This window comes from Lissotriton helveticus, chromosome 5_1 (genome assembly GCF_964261635.1).
Source record: "Lissotriton helveticus chromosome 5_1, aLisHel1.1, whole genome shotgun sequence".
NCBI lineage: Eukaryota > Metazoa > Chordata > Amphibia > Caudata > Salamandridae > Lissotriton > Lissotriton helveticus.
This window is the reverse complement of record NC_136065.1, coordinates 1,768,300,817-1,768,314,856: the sequence shown is the minus strand read 5'-3', so window position 1 is coordinate 1,768,314,856 and position 14,040 is coordinate 1,768,300,817. Positions and strand designations below refer to the sequence as shown.

General features: G+C 47.5%; 1 protein-coding gene across 3 annotated transcripts in view; it reads right to left on the bottom strand.

Moving 5' to 3' along the window:
• Nucleotides 1-14,040, bottom strand: part of CDC27 (cell division cycle 27) — a 1,228,661-nt gene that overhangs the window by 538,315 nt on the left and 676,306 nt on the right. For all 3 annotated transcript variants that reach the window (XM_078645032.1, XM_078645031.1, XM_078645033.1), the window contains exon 12: nucleotides 2,602-2,774. In XM_078645032.1, coding sequence (XP_078501158.1) covers nucleotides 2,602-2,774 — 173 coding nt within the window. The remainder of the gene's footprint in view (nucleotides 1-2,601; nucleotides 2,775-14,040) is intronic.

The following is a 14,040-nucleotide window of genomic DNA, read 5'->3' as shown; positions in this document are numbered from 1 at the left end:
CTGTGGGTCTGATTAGCAGGCCCACAGCCAGGGAAAGTCGTAAACCAGTGAAGCAAAAAGCAAAAATCTGGGTGATCATAGGATTGCAGACCCTACTCTCCTACACTCAGGGTACCATTTACTAGGGAATTATGGGGGTAGAGGTACCAACTGTGGGTATGTTTTAGGGAAGAAGCACTGGCACACAGACCTGGTTGGCAGAGAACCTGTGCACTACAATTGAGACCACATCAAAACCAGGCAAAAAGTGGGGGACAATCATGTCAAAAGAGGCTCCTTTGCACACTGAAGACAGGGATGTTTGGTATCAAACACCTTGTATTAATAAACGCACACTGATTATAATGTTGGCTTTATTAATAGATGCACCCAGAGGGCACCTTGGAGGTGACCCCTGAAAACCTACCAGCCTCTAGTGTGTTGGCTGGCTGGTTTCTGCCAGCCTGCCACCCGAGAAAGATTTCGGACCTCCCAAGGTTAGGGCCTTTGTTCTCAGGAGGTCAGAAACAAAAGTCTGCACAGGAAGACGTTTACACCCCCTCCCTCAGGATGACCTACTAATTAGCACTCCGAGGCCAGCAAGTTTCAAAGAAGCTTCCGCCTTTGAAATACGAATCTGGCTCACCTCACAAGAGAAGAGGCCGATTCCCCTTTTGTCCAGAGCCCTTTGAGCCCTGGGGAGGCAGGTAATTAGCTAGTCAGGAAGGCATGTCTGCCCCCAGGATAGTACCACCCCTAAGGTGGCCTAACCTGACGTGGGAATGACTTTTCAAAAGTGGCCATTGTTGTATCGGCACACTTAGGAACAAGATTATGTCAATTTTCCACAGGAAGAGGTCATATAGGGGGCACAGTGACCCCAAGGATAAGTAACCCATTGGTTCCTACCCTACACTTTGCTAATGCCTCCAAATTCAGTATTTAGGGGAGCCCCTGGCACAAGAAAACCGATCCGGTCGTCCTGAAAGACAAAAGGATGTGAAGAGTTGCACCCTGGTAGAACTGAAAACCCAGCAACTGACCTGGTGCTAAACCACCGGCCTGCCTGCAGACTTCGACAATTGTGCCTAAAGTCTACTTGTTGTGCAGCTGCTGAGTCCCCAAAGCCTGGGACACCTGCCAGCACTTCACCCAGGAACCAAGACCTTCTGAGAAGTAGCGGACCTGCTTCCATATATCCTGCAGACAACCAAAGACTCCTGTGAGGGCTTTGCGACTGAAGTAACCAGATGTTTGAAGACACCACTGCACCCATCGCTCAAGACAGAGTTGAAGTGAGCCAACAGTGTCATCGTTGTCCCCAAGCTCTCCAGGGACAGAGACCACTGAGGTTTCACCCTGCCAGTGAACTCTCCCACATCGCCTGCAGTTTCTGACCGCTGGTTCCCTCACTGCGACTGCTGCCAGTAAGAAAACCAGACACTTAAAGATACCTCTGTACCTGTCGCCCCTGGGACGTGGAGCAGAGGACCAATGGCATATATCAGACGATTCTAGGTTACCTTGTAGCTATGAAGCTTGATAAAGGGTTCTCAGAATATTCTCACTTACTCCAGTAGTTGCTGTTTTCGCTTTTTGTATTTCAGATACATAAAATGTAAACATGTTTGGGGTCATTTGGACATCATATCTCCATAACAGGGGATAAGATGCCGCACTGCAAATCACAATTTGTCAATTTACACCCCTCACAACCAACCCCGTGTTGAAATGTGGTCATTGGCTGCAATAGCTTTATTTATCCCTTAAGTACTGAGCCATTTTTTTGATGTTTGTGGCAGGTTTTTTCCCACAAAAGGTAACCAGGCTACATTTGTGTGCAACCTGATGCCAAGATGGCATGATCTCCAAAGCATTAAAAAAATACACATCAGTGGCATCCAGGGGTCTTTCTGACCCTTCACCCCTATGGGTAGATGGGGGAAGAGGATGTAAATCTGCCCCCCTGTATGCAGAAACCCTATGAGTGTAGAGGGGGTATTACCCAATGCATAGACTGGTAAGCCGGCATGTCCATTTGTAAATAAAATAAACACCGTATCTAGAGGGCTTTCTGCCCCCTACTTAAAGAGCATATTGAGGGTAAATACCTCACACTTTCCCTTGAGAGCAGAAGTAATTTGGGGCCTTTAAGAGTGGGGGAGAAGACAATATAAGCTTCATATCGTCTCATACTATTAAAATAAAGTGGAAAGAAAGTACACATGGTCAGATGCCACCTCTCAGGAAGTGAGTACCTCCAATTACAGATGGACTCATTCAGATGCAACTGTTACAGGGTTCCTGCGTGTGGAAGGGAATATTCTTCCTTAATGACCACCTGTGAATATCCTACGATGTAGTAAGGCACAATACTAAATGACTTGTGCAACCAGGTTACAAAAGGATGTGAATTGTATGCTTCTATTTTAAACAGGTTTAGTTGACTCCTAAAGACTGACTTCTTAGGTTTCCAGCAAAAGAGAACCGCCTGCTTCTGCATATCCAAAAAAGAATAGACTGAACATGTCTTTGATGTTCTTTTGCTTAAATATTAATTTAGAGCTCACATTACAATTATTATTTGCTCATAATGCAGAAATCAGTACTCTGGATAATTACCTGCATATACTCTGACATCTCGAAGTAGGCTCTCCCAACTTGGCACAACACCCAGCCGGTGTTGTAGTGGTGAGAGGGCAAATGGCTCAAAATACTGATTGCTTCTTTACAGTTGTACGAACACAAAGCTAAATAACCTTTGCCCATGTCCCGAAGGAGACACATCAAGCCATCTGGGGAAATAAAGCAGGACGCATTTAGCAATCAGAAATATGATCAGAAGTTACTGGTGCCAAAACTACAAAAAATAAAAGATACTCTCAAATGACATGAATTATAATGATTAAGCAAAGGTTTCTACAGGTTTGATATATGTTCGCCGAGGCTTTGATTCGCATTTCCACTATTAAATAATAAAATCTTACGACCAGAAACCTTCTTCGACAAGGATTCAGATAAAGAAATATAGGTACAATCTGCCTCTGTGGTGGTGAGACACACACACTCAGATCACAGTTGCATAGAAGTGGGTGCATAAACGTGGACAGGGACAAAAAGATCAAAAAGCATTATTAAAGACAGGGAACAACAAATAAAGGTGTAAACATAAAGGAAATATATTAGGTAGGTTGAATGGTTTAGGAGAGTAGGTCGGGTTCACATGACTTGATGGTTTCAGCATGACGAGGTCATCCCTTAGCACAGCCGAATACTGTTCAGGACTAACATGGCTAAATGAGTAGAGAACGTGCCCACTTGAGCCTCTATAGCATGCAAACAGTATTTACATAAACCTCTAACGTTCTGATCACCACAGAACCAATATCCAGAACACCTAGAGAAAGACAGCCACAGACTTTCAGCTTCTCAGTGTAGGAAGCTGGCATTTTATGTAGAGTAACAACATGAGGTATACTATGTAGACAGTCCAGCCGGCAGCTATCGGCTATTAGGGCTTAAATTGATAATCCCAAATGCTCTGTGTGGTAGTGCAGGTGAGCAGCTTTGACTTAGAGGGTAGTGTTAATTTGTTTTACACAGTCAATACATGAGAGACACACTCGAAGAAACTAGAGATCAATTTAGGAAAATAACAGATTTTCATATTAATTTAGACACCAAGTTCTTCGAGATCGGGTAAGTATTTTTCGAAGTTACAGATTTTCGGAAACAGAAAATAAAGCCGTCAGATTTGAGGCATGAGCTTCGAATGCAGTAATGTTATCGTATGGGACAAACATATACTGCCTTCATAGGTATACTTGCAATCGAGTTACAGGGTTGTTCTTCTGGTCTTAAAGTTGGGGCCAAGCTCCTTAAAAACACGAGCAGAGTACAGAGGTGCTGGTTGCAAGGGTAGCCTTGTAAACTACAACTGAAGACAATAGTGAAACCTGCAAAAGGAAAAGCCTGCAATGTGGACTGGGGGGCCAGTCTGGCAGAACCCAAAGGTGGGGTGGGGGGTGGGGGGGGGGGGGGGGGGTGGGGAAGACTCATCTCCGGAGGGTCTCTGGAGCAAGGTTGCACTGTCAATAGGCTTGGGCTTGGGTGCAGAGGTGTTTTGTCCATCAGTTCACTTGCCTTGGAGGCTTTCACTTCTTAAGTTGACCTGGGGATAGGGACTAAACAGGACAACAGGGAAACTCGACGATAGCCTCTCTGATGCGGACATCCCACGTCGGTAGGTCTGTCTTGCCAGAGTTGGTGTCCGGGCTGGACACTGAACAAGCTTTGACTGCTTCAAAGGCTCCAGGACCCTGGTGCTGGAGGGTCTAGCGTCTTGAAACTCGCTGGAGAGATATGGCTGAACAAAGGGATCTTTAGGAACCTTCTCCTAAACTGCTGTTGTGTTGGTGAACACGGTGGTCAGTGTAGGAAGCTGGCTCTGTATATACTATACCAAAATGAGGTATAGTGTGCACAGAGTCCAGTGGAACCCCTAAGGTAGGCAGAGGGGTAAAAGTAGATAGCAACTTACTCTCTATTTCTGGTAATGTGGGCGAGCAGTAAGGCTTTATCAGAGGGTAGTTTTAAGCATTTGTTGTACACACTCCATCAGCAAATGATGTCACACACTCAAAGACTGTACTCAGACCAATTTTGTTTGAATGAAAATATTGTTAAGGTATTGTATTTCTAGAAACCTGCCAAGCACGGCAAAGGTAAGTGAAATAAATGCTTTGCTAAATATTATGCAGTGTTTACAAGTGAAAGAGTTGTTTGAAATACAGGTAAGTCAAGGTATTGAAATACTCTACAGATTACTTTTTCTACGCAGTGTACTGTGCCTAGATATCACACTGGGACATTTCCAGGCGAAAAGGTAAGTAAACACTGTGCTGCAAAATTGTGCTTTTTCAGGTTTTTCATACAAATCAACTCCACACTTAGAACATTTTTCAGAGAAAAACAGTCAATAGGTTCCTATGGTGAGAAATTAACAACGGTTCCCAGGTAAGTACTCGGTCTTGGGGGTTGAGTTCCTGGAGTTGAACAAGGGTTCCCCCAGGGCCATGGATGCACTCTTGTTACACCCTCAGCAGCAGTAGAGTGGCCGAATGCAGAGTGCTGAGGCCCAATGTTGTCCAACGGGGGATAGGGGGCGGCAGGTTGGTGGCTGCTTACGAGCAGGCCACTTGGTTATGGTAGCAAAGCTCCTGTTAGGCTCAGGGCAAAGGGGGATCCTGTTTAGCACATAAGGGGCACCTGCAGCGGGGGCTGGGTGCAGGGTGCTGGTTTGGCATTAGGGGCCCTGTTAATTGCAATGGGGACTCTGGTTTCAACAAAGACTGCAGGCTTGGGGCGAAGATCTTCTGGATGTGACCACCAGCTGGAGAGGTACGTTGGGATTCCTGGGAATGCAGTCGGTTGGGCCATCCAAGGCCGTGGGGCTTCGGGTGCAGGAGTGTCCTTAGGCGTTAGGTTACTCTTACCAGATCTCAAGGTCAGAATTGCAGGGGAGAGACCTCCTCGTGGTGTTGGGCCACTCAAACTCAGGCCGTGAGCGACGGTTGCAGACTCGCAGATTTGGCCAGAGTCTGTTGGTGAACAAATCCAGTGTTCACGGGAGACAAAGTCTTTTCTTTGGAAGGCAGGGCAGGTCCACGGGGTTCTTGAGGTTGCTGGCTGCAGGACACACCGGAGTTTAGAATCTGCAGGTTTGAGGAAGGAAAAGGATGGTAGGGCTGGGGTCAAGTCAGTGGGCGTAGTCCTCTTCTTAGCTTCAGCATGGCTATTCGGTCCTTCTAATCTTCTTCGCTGTTGGTAGTCTGAGGAGGCAAGGTTCAGGTGTGTCCCTAAATATTAGTTATAGGGGTGTTACAGCTAAGTAAAAGGTTGGGACAAATGGGTCTCTTCCTTGGGGTGGATACACCCCCTAATATGCCACCCTCCAGTGGGATGGGGGCATATACCTCACTTTGGTTGGCTGGGTCCCCCATCTGCAAGATGGCGAGGAAAGAGTTGTGCTTCACCTCGCCTTCCCCACCTGAGGGGTGGGTTGGTAAAGGTGGGCATACCTCCCTTCCTCACTTAGTTTTCCCGCTGGTTCTCCCACCCAAAGTGGGTGTCAGAACCGGTGGGGACCAGTTGCTGGAAGCAGCAAAATGCATGGGGAAGCTCACAAAGGCGGCAAGCCTTTGAAGCTTCCCTTTCGTGGACACTGCCCATCTGGGGGAGGAGGCCTGACACCTCGTCCCAGGATGTGCATTGTTTCAGACTCCCGAGAGCAGCAGGCTCTCAACCCAGGGGTCCAGAAACATGTTTCGTGGAGGCAGCTGGGGAACAGCCACGCAGCCTGGACACTAGTGTTAGGTCCTTTTTCAGGGGGCATCTTTAAGATGCCCACTGTGTGTATTTTCTATTAAATCCCACACTGGCATCAGTGTGGGTTTAATGTGCTGAGAAGTTGGATACCAAACTTCTCAGTTTTCAGGAAAGCCATTATGGTACCGTGGAGTTCGTAATGGCAAACTCCCAGCACCATATACTCTTAATGGCATTACTACACTTACAAGGTCTAAGAATTGGCTTAGACACCGTAGGGGTACACTGCTCATGCACCTGTAACCTCACCACTGGTATAGTGCACCCAGCTAGAGGGGTAGCTGATCTATGCCAGGCAGTGGGTTGTAGGCATGGCACACAGGGATGTGTGCCATACGACTCTTCCCTTTCTTCTGCACCAAAACATGCAGCCTGCAAAGGCAGTGTGTGAGTGTAAAAGTACAGGGTCACTAAGGATGGGACAATCAGTGCCTCCGCCCTTAGAGGCCTTCCCTTGTCACAGTGCCCTGGATACCTGTGGTACCATTTACCAGGGGTTGACCTGTGGCCAGAGAGTGCCAATTGGGTTTTGTCTTCAATGCAGTCTTAGGGGAAGAACATAGGCCCTGGGGACCTCAGATTGGCAGGAGCCCAGGGCACTCAGTCAAAGTACATCAGCAGTTCAGCAGAAAGTGGGGGCACCCTTGCAGAAAGAGGGAACTTTCCTACAGTCCGCAGATCGGGAAGCGGTCAGTGCCTGCAGGGAAGAGGCTCGGCCACTTCAAGGGAGATACTGGCTGGTTGACTAAGTACTGGAAGGCCTTCAAGCCTCTGAGAGGATGCATTGCTGCAGGACGAGTCGGGTCTTTGGCATCAACACCCTGCCTGCGTCTGTCCAGATTGCGGCAAAGTCCACAGCTTGTCCATAGTGCTTGAGTCTTCGGATCTTCTTAGTCCTTCTTTCAGGTAGAAGCATCTGAGATCCTGGTGTCAGTGGGCCATCTAAATACTGCATTTAGGGGCAGGAAGGGTAGTAGTCAATGTGCTACTACCCCCTTGGGCAACTACATCCCCTATATGACCACTTACTGTGTGGAGCGGGCATAACCATGTCCCAGAGTTCCCAATTCCAACAAAAAAAAGTTTGTGGAACCCTTCTTTTGTGGAGCACATCAGGTAGCCCGCCTTATGGGTACGACTAGGCTGGGGGTGTAACACACTTGCTTGCATAGCTAATTTCCTATCTGTCCTGGTGTCAAATGGGCCTCAGGGCAGGAGGTGGCATCTCCCAGGTCTTGGGCAATTTGGGGTCACATTTCAAAGGCGGCAGGGACTTTGAAGCCCCTGGACTTGATATGCTAAATCACTAGCCATCCTACTAGAAGAGGTGTGAACACCTTCGTCCAGAGCAGGCATTGTTTTTGGGAAAATATGCTCATGCAACTACGTCCTCACATGCAATATAATGCACCCTGCTTCAGGGCTACAAGGCCTGTTGTAGGGCTGACTTACATATATTGCCTGCAGTGACTGACTTGACACGGCACACAAGTGTGCCATGTCATGTTTTTAAGTAAATAACTTACCAAATGCCAATACTGCATCCTTATTTGAACTTTTTCTTCTGCGTAAACCTATTGAAAGTGCAACATGGACTACAGACTCCTTTTTCTGTCAGAAACAAATCTTATTTTTGTATTTAATTTTTCAAAACATATCAAAATGTACTCATTACTTCTTTCTTTTTACCCTATTCTAACATCACACTCCTACCACTCATTCATAACACACCTTTTACTCTCATTCAGCTTTTTACCATTTATTCTTGTCCCATCTTTCCACACTCTTCTCTTCCATACATTCGCTGCACATAACCCATCCACCCAATTTTTTTAGGGACATTTTTTAATCCCTAACTCTAGACCTAGCCATAGTTGACATTAAAAACACAAAAATGCCCTTCCTTGTATTTATCGGGGGAGAGAGAACTTGTTTGATAATAGAGCCAGACTTACATTAGTGTTCCAAAATTCAGCCTGCTTCTGAATGAGTGGTAGGTGTGTGATGTTAGAATAAGGAAGCAGTATTGGCATTTGGTAAGTTCTTTACTTGTTCAAGGCCTGGCCTTACTGTTGGGAAGAATAAACCCAGTAGTGTTCTTTGATGTCATGTTTTCAAACATGGTTCGCACCATGTCATGCAGTAAGTAATGGCAGCCTTTTTGCAATTTATATGGGGTTCCTTAGGGTGGCATAATACATGATGCAGCCCTTAGGGATCCTCCATGCCCTAGGTACCAGGAGTACCACTTACTAGGGACTTACAGGGGTGCTAAAGTGTGTGCCAATTGTGATACAAGACCATTTTACCTTGTTTTTAGGAAAAGAGCACTGGAACTTGGGTCTTGTTAGCAGGGACGCGGTACACATCAGGCAAAAAAAAAAAAACACTGATAGTGGCAAAACATGGTGGTGACCATGACTAAAAGGGGCACTTTCCTGCACTCAGAAAATCCTATGCTAACACACTCACTCTAATCCATTTTCTCAGATGAGTAAAGAATCACATGAATATTGGCCATCAAACAAAACTTACACAAATGCAGCAACACTTGACTGAATCTTCACAGAATTCATCAGATAATTAAATCTCTCTCCCCCCCCCATGATACACTGCTTCAATTAATCAAGCAGTATTTATATAGCACAGATTATCACCCAAGAGGGAATCTAGGCTCTGTGCTGCGGGTGTCATCCAAAGAGCAGGTTTTGAGTCCCTTCCTGAAGTTGGTCAGCGAGGATTAAGTGCAGAAGCAATGGGGAAGGGTGCTCCAGGACATGGCAGTGAGGTGGGAGAAGGATCGTCCTCTGGAACGACAGCGGCAGATGGGTGGTATCTGTACGAAGGTTAGGTGAGCAGAGCTGGGGTTCCTGGGAGGTCAGTGAAAATTCAGTCAGTGGTTCATGTAAGCGGGTCGTTGGCAGGGGAGGGCTTTGTAGGCGTGCGTCAGTTGACATCTCTTCTGGACGGTCATCCAGCGGAGGTTCTTCAAGTGCTGGGTGATGTGGGTCCTCTAGGGCAGGTTAAGGATCAGTCTGGCTGCTGCTTTCTGGATTGTCTGGAGTCTTTTTATGAGTTTGGTGCTGGTGGCTGCATAGAGTGCGTTGCCGTAGTCCAGCTGGCTGAAGATGAGGGCTTGTGTCACCGTTTTCCTGGTGCTGATTGGTAGCCACTTGAAGACTTTACGGAGCATGCAGTGTGTGAAAGTAAGCTGAGCATGGAGAGTTCGCTGTCCAGGATGATGTAAAAGTTGCAGGGTGGGCTTTCGGAGTGGGAGTGGGTCAGAGTTCCGATGGCCACCAGGAGTCATTCCAGAGGGCTGTATGTCTGTTGAAGATCAGAACTTCAGTTTTGTCCTTGTTGAGCTTCAGGCAGTTCTTCATCAAGGTTGAGGCGTTCTTCATACAGTTCTGGAAGTTGGCCTTTGTTGAGGTTGGGTCCGCTGACAGCAAGAGGACGAGCTGAGTATCATCACCGTAGGAAATTATGTTGATGTGGGTTCTGGAAATGTCAGCAAGTGGTGTCATGTAGATGTTGAAGAGGGTTGTATTGCGGGATCAGCCTTGAGGGATGCCGCAGATGGTGTGCTTGGGTTGTGAGATGAAGGGAGGGAGACAGGTACTCTGGGTGCACCCGTGAGAAATTATACCATCCATCTGAGCGCGCCGTCCGACTCCGATCTGGCGCAGTGAATCGATGACTGTGTGGTGGGAGTCAGAACCGAAAGCTGTAGTGAGGTCGAACAGGATCAGGGTGGCTGGTTCTCCTCTGTCAAGTAGGATGCGGAAGTATTCGGTTGCGTTGAACAGGGCTGTCTCGGTGCTGTGACTGGCTCTGAAACAAACTGGAAACTCACCGAAAACTTGGAAAAAACAACCCGCTGGACCCTTGTCCAGCAGGTTGTTTTTTCCAGGTGTTTGGTTAGTTGAAGGTTGATGGGCGTAACCAGGACTTTGCGGGAAAAGGGAGCAGTGAGATGGGACGTAGTTTGGGAAATCGTGGGGGTCTGCAGAGGGTTTCATGAGGAGGATTTGCACCTCTGCATGTTTCCATGCGTCAGGAAAGATGGCTGTGGTGATGGAGGCATTGAGGATAGTGGTGATCTGGTGGCTGATCTGGTCTATTCTAAGGTTAAAAGGTGAGTGGGGGCATAGGTCAGTGGGTGCTCCAGAGTGGATGGAGTTCATTAGAGTAGTGGTACTTGATGTGCTGATTTGTTCCTATGTGGTGAGTGGATGGTCGATGGAATGTTGAGGAGGTTGCTGGGTAGGGGATCGAAGTTTGTGTAGATGGTTGCTATCTTGTTGTGGAAGTGGTCGGCGATATCGCGTCGCAGAGTTCCTGTGAGGGGGGAATCTAGTTTTCGGTGGCTGACAGGCAGTTTAACTGACAATGGTGAAGAGTTGCTTTGGTTTGGTTGGTGCTGGACTCTATCAGGTGGGCCAGGGCCTCCTTTTACGTGGCTTTGAGCTGGTAGTTTTTCACAGTGGATTTGAGGTGGCTCAGTCAGGGTGGTTCCTGCTGGTGCGCTATTTTCCTCCCAGTTGTTAGCATCTGTGCTTCCAAGTACTGAGTTCGGGGAATACCAACTAGCTTGTTTGGCGTTTTCACTATTCTAGTGTGAGCAACTATGTTGGCATTGCTGGAAATGTAGTCACTGAAGTTCTCTATTGCGAGGTTCAAGTTGGTGGTGATGTTGGACTGTGTGATGCCGAGGGCGTCAGTCCATTTGTGCTGAGTGACCTTGGTCCAGCTATGGAGGGGGGCGCTGAGGCAGTTTGAGGTGCGGGGAGGTCCAGCGAAGGTGAAGTGCACAATGAAGTGGTCCAACCAGGAGAGTTCCATGGTGTGACTGTATCCAGGGCACAAATCGTAAAAAAAGAAGTGGGGGGACGCTGTCACCGGAAGTGACGTCACGACAGGAAGTGACGTCACGAAAGGTGCCGAGCTCCTTATCCCAGAGAGGCCAAAGAGTTAAGTCCAGCTGTTTGGCAGGGGGGACGGCGTCCCCCCAGTAAAATAAGTGGGGGGACGCCATCCACCCGCGTGGTACCCCGACTCGAGCCCTGACTGTATCTGATTCTGTTGCTGGACATGCACAAGGGGTCCAGCATGTGTGGGATCTGTGACCAACTGCTCGAGGCTGATGTTGTTCAATCTTTCCAGTAGGTTGGTGGAGTTAGTGTAAGTGGAGTCATCCAGGTGGATGTTTAGGTCAGCCAGGGAGTCGTAGTGGTCAGATTCAATGGTGAGTGGGGTAATTAATTCAGCAATGGAGTCGCTGAGGCCCGTTCATAGTCCTGGCGGTAAGCTAAGTCTCCTTTGATGGTGGTTTTGTCATCAGCGTGGAGCTGAAAGTTCATTTGTTCCATGATTGGAATGTTTTCCCCATCAACGGTGGCGCAGGTGATTGATTCCTTGTGTACAACGGCGATGCCACCTCTGTGTCTGTTAGTGGGGTGGTTCATCTTGTAGCCGATGGGTGTTGCAGTGGCGATGGCAGGGGCCGATGTCAGGGGTGAGCCAGGTCTCTAATGAAGGTCACGTTGGGGCAAGGGAGAAGATGGAGTCCCTGATTTTGGTGGCGTGTTTCAGAGCGATCTGGTGTTTATTTATTTATTCAAAGTTTTATATAGCGCGAACAAGATCTTAGCAGATATCAGAGCGCTTTACAGTAGGGTGAGTAGACATAGTAATTGGGTACAGTATAGTGCACCGTAGCATAATAGGATAACAATCATGTGCAATAAGAAACAGGTAAACACTCAGCTAGACAGTAGAATAAGGTGGTGTAGAGTCTTTGCTCTAACTAAAATAGAGATCATGAGGTAGCAGAGAACACTCAAATAGACAAAAATATAAGACAGTGCTGAGTCTGAGCTAGCTACAACACAGGTCTAAAGATAATATTAAACATTCAAATAGACATTAGGATAGGGTGGTGCAGAGGGACTCTGATCCAGCTGCCATGGAGATCAGTGGATACCAGTAAACACTTAAAAGATAATACTATAGTACGGTGCAGGGTCTATGATCCAACTGCAAAAGAGGTCAATAGGTCATGAACAGAAAGTTAATGGATCACTAATTATCCGACGTTACAAGATCGGTGCATAGACTCTGAGCAGCAACAGTGTGGATCATGTAAACTTGGCCATAAGGATGGCTTTCACTTCTTTCTTGAAGAGTACAGTGGAGGAGATAATCCTCGTTTCAGGAGGGAGTGCATTCCAGATCCTCGGTGCCATTCCTGAGAAGGAGCGCTTGTAGGTTTTTTCCTTACGGAATCCGCGAGGTTTCAGGAGCAGACTTTTAGTACTTCTATTGGATCTCGAACCTCCTGATATAGTCAGCTTTTGAGTGAGGTAGGTGGGAGCCTTGTGGTGTATGGCTGAGTGTGTCATAACCGCAATTTTCAATTGTATTCTGGCTTCGAAGGGGAGCCATTTCAGCGATTTCAGGTCAGGGGTTATATGAGAGTGTTTCCTTGAGCCCGAAATTAGTCTCGCGGCCGCATTTAGGGAGGCTCTTAGGGGTGCTGTTGTTGCTTGAGGGAGACCGCTGAGGGCCACAATTCCATAGTCTATGCAGGGGATGACTAGTGCTTGTACAGCAGTTTGGAAGTCCTTGGCTGGGAGGAAGGGTTTGAGTTTCCTTAGAGTGTTAATTTGAAAGTTAGCTCCTTTCGTTGCTTTGCTAATGTGCTGTTGCATATTGAGCTTTGCGTCTAGTGTGATGCCTAAGGACTTCACAGAGTCCACGATGGTGGGTTGGACATTGAATGCTGTTAGGTGATTGAGCCATATTTGGGTGGTGGTAATTTTCGCAGGGGGTGATATCAGGAGGAACTCAGTTTTCAATGCATTTAGTTTGAGGTGATTGTCGGCCAACCAAGATTGGGTGTTCCTAAGTGTGCAGTTCAGAAGTTTGATATCTTCCGGGGATTGTACCTTTAGGTATAGTTGAGTGTCATCGGCATACATGTGGAAGTGTACATTGGATGCCTGGAGCAGGGTAGCGAGTGGTTCCATGATGAGGTTGAACAGCGTGGGTGAGAGGGAAGATCCTTGTGGGACGCCTAAATCTACTGGCACTGGAGAGGACAGCACGTTGTTAATCTTGAACTTCTGGGATTGGTTGTGAAGGAAGGAAGTGAACCATTTGAGTACAGTCCCGGATAAGCCCATTCTGGTATTTAGGAGCTCTCATAGGTTCTCATGTTTGACCGTGTCGAATGCTGAGGAGAGGTCCAGGAGAATGAGGAGGCAGGAGTCGTTGCGATCCAGGATTTGGAGGGCGTCATCAATTATGTGTGTCATGGCCGTCTCCGTGCTGTGTTTCGCCCGGAAGCCTGATTGGTGAGGGTCGAGGAGTTCGAACTGATCAATGTGTTTTGTTAGTTGGAGTTGCACACATTTTTCCAACAGCTTGGCCAAAGTGGGGATATTGGTGATAGGGCGGTAGTTGTTTAAGTCAGCCGGATCAGCTGTCGGTTTCTTAAGTATGGGCGTGACTTGCCCCACTTTGAGGGAGTCTGGAATGAGACCTTGCTGAAGGGAGCTGTTAATGATTTTTGTCCAGAGTGGGAGAAGCACGGGGATGAAGTCTCTAACAGCATTGGCAGGTAATGGGTCTGTGAGGTGATTAGAAGGCTTCAAGGAGCCGAGCAGTTTG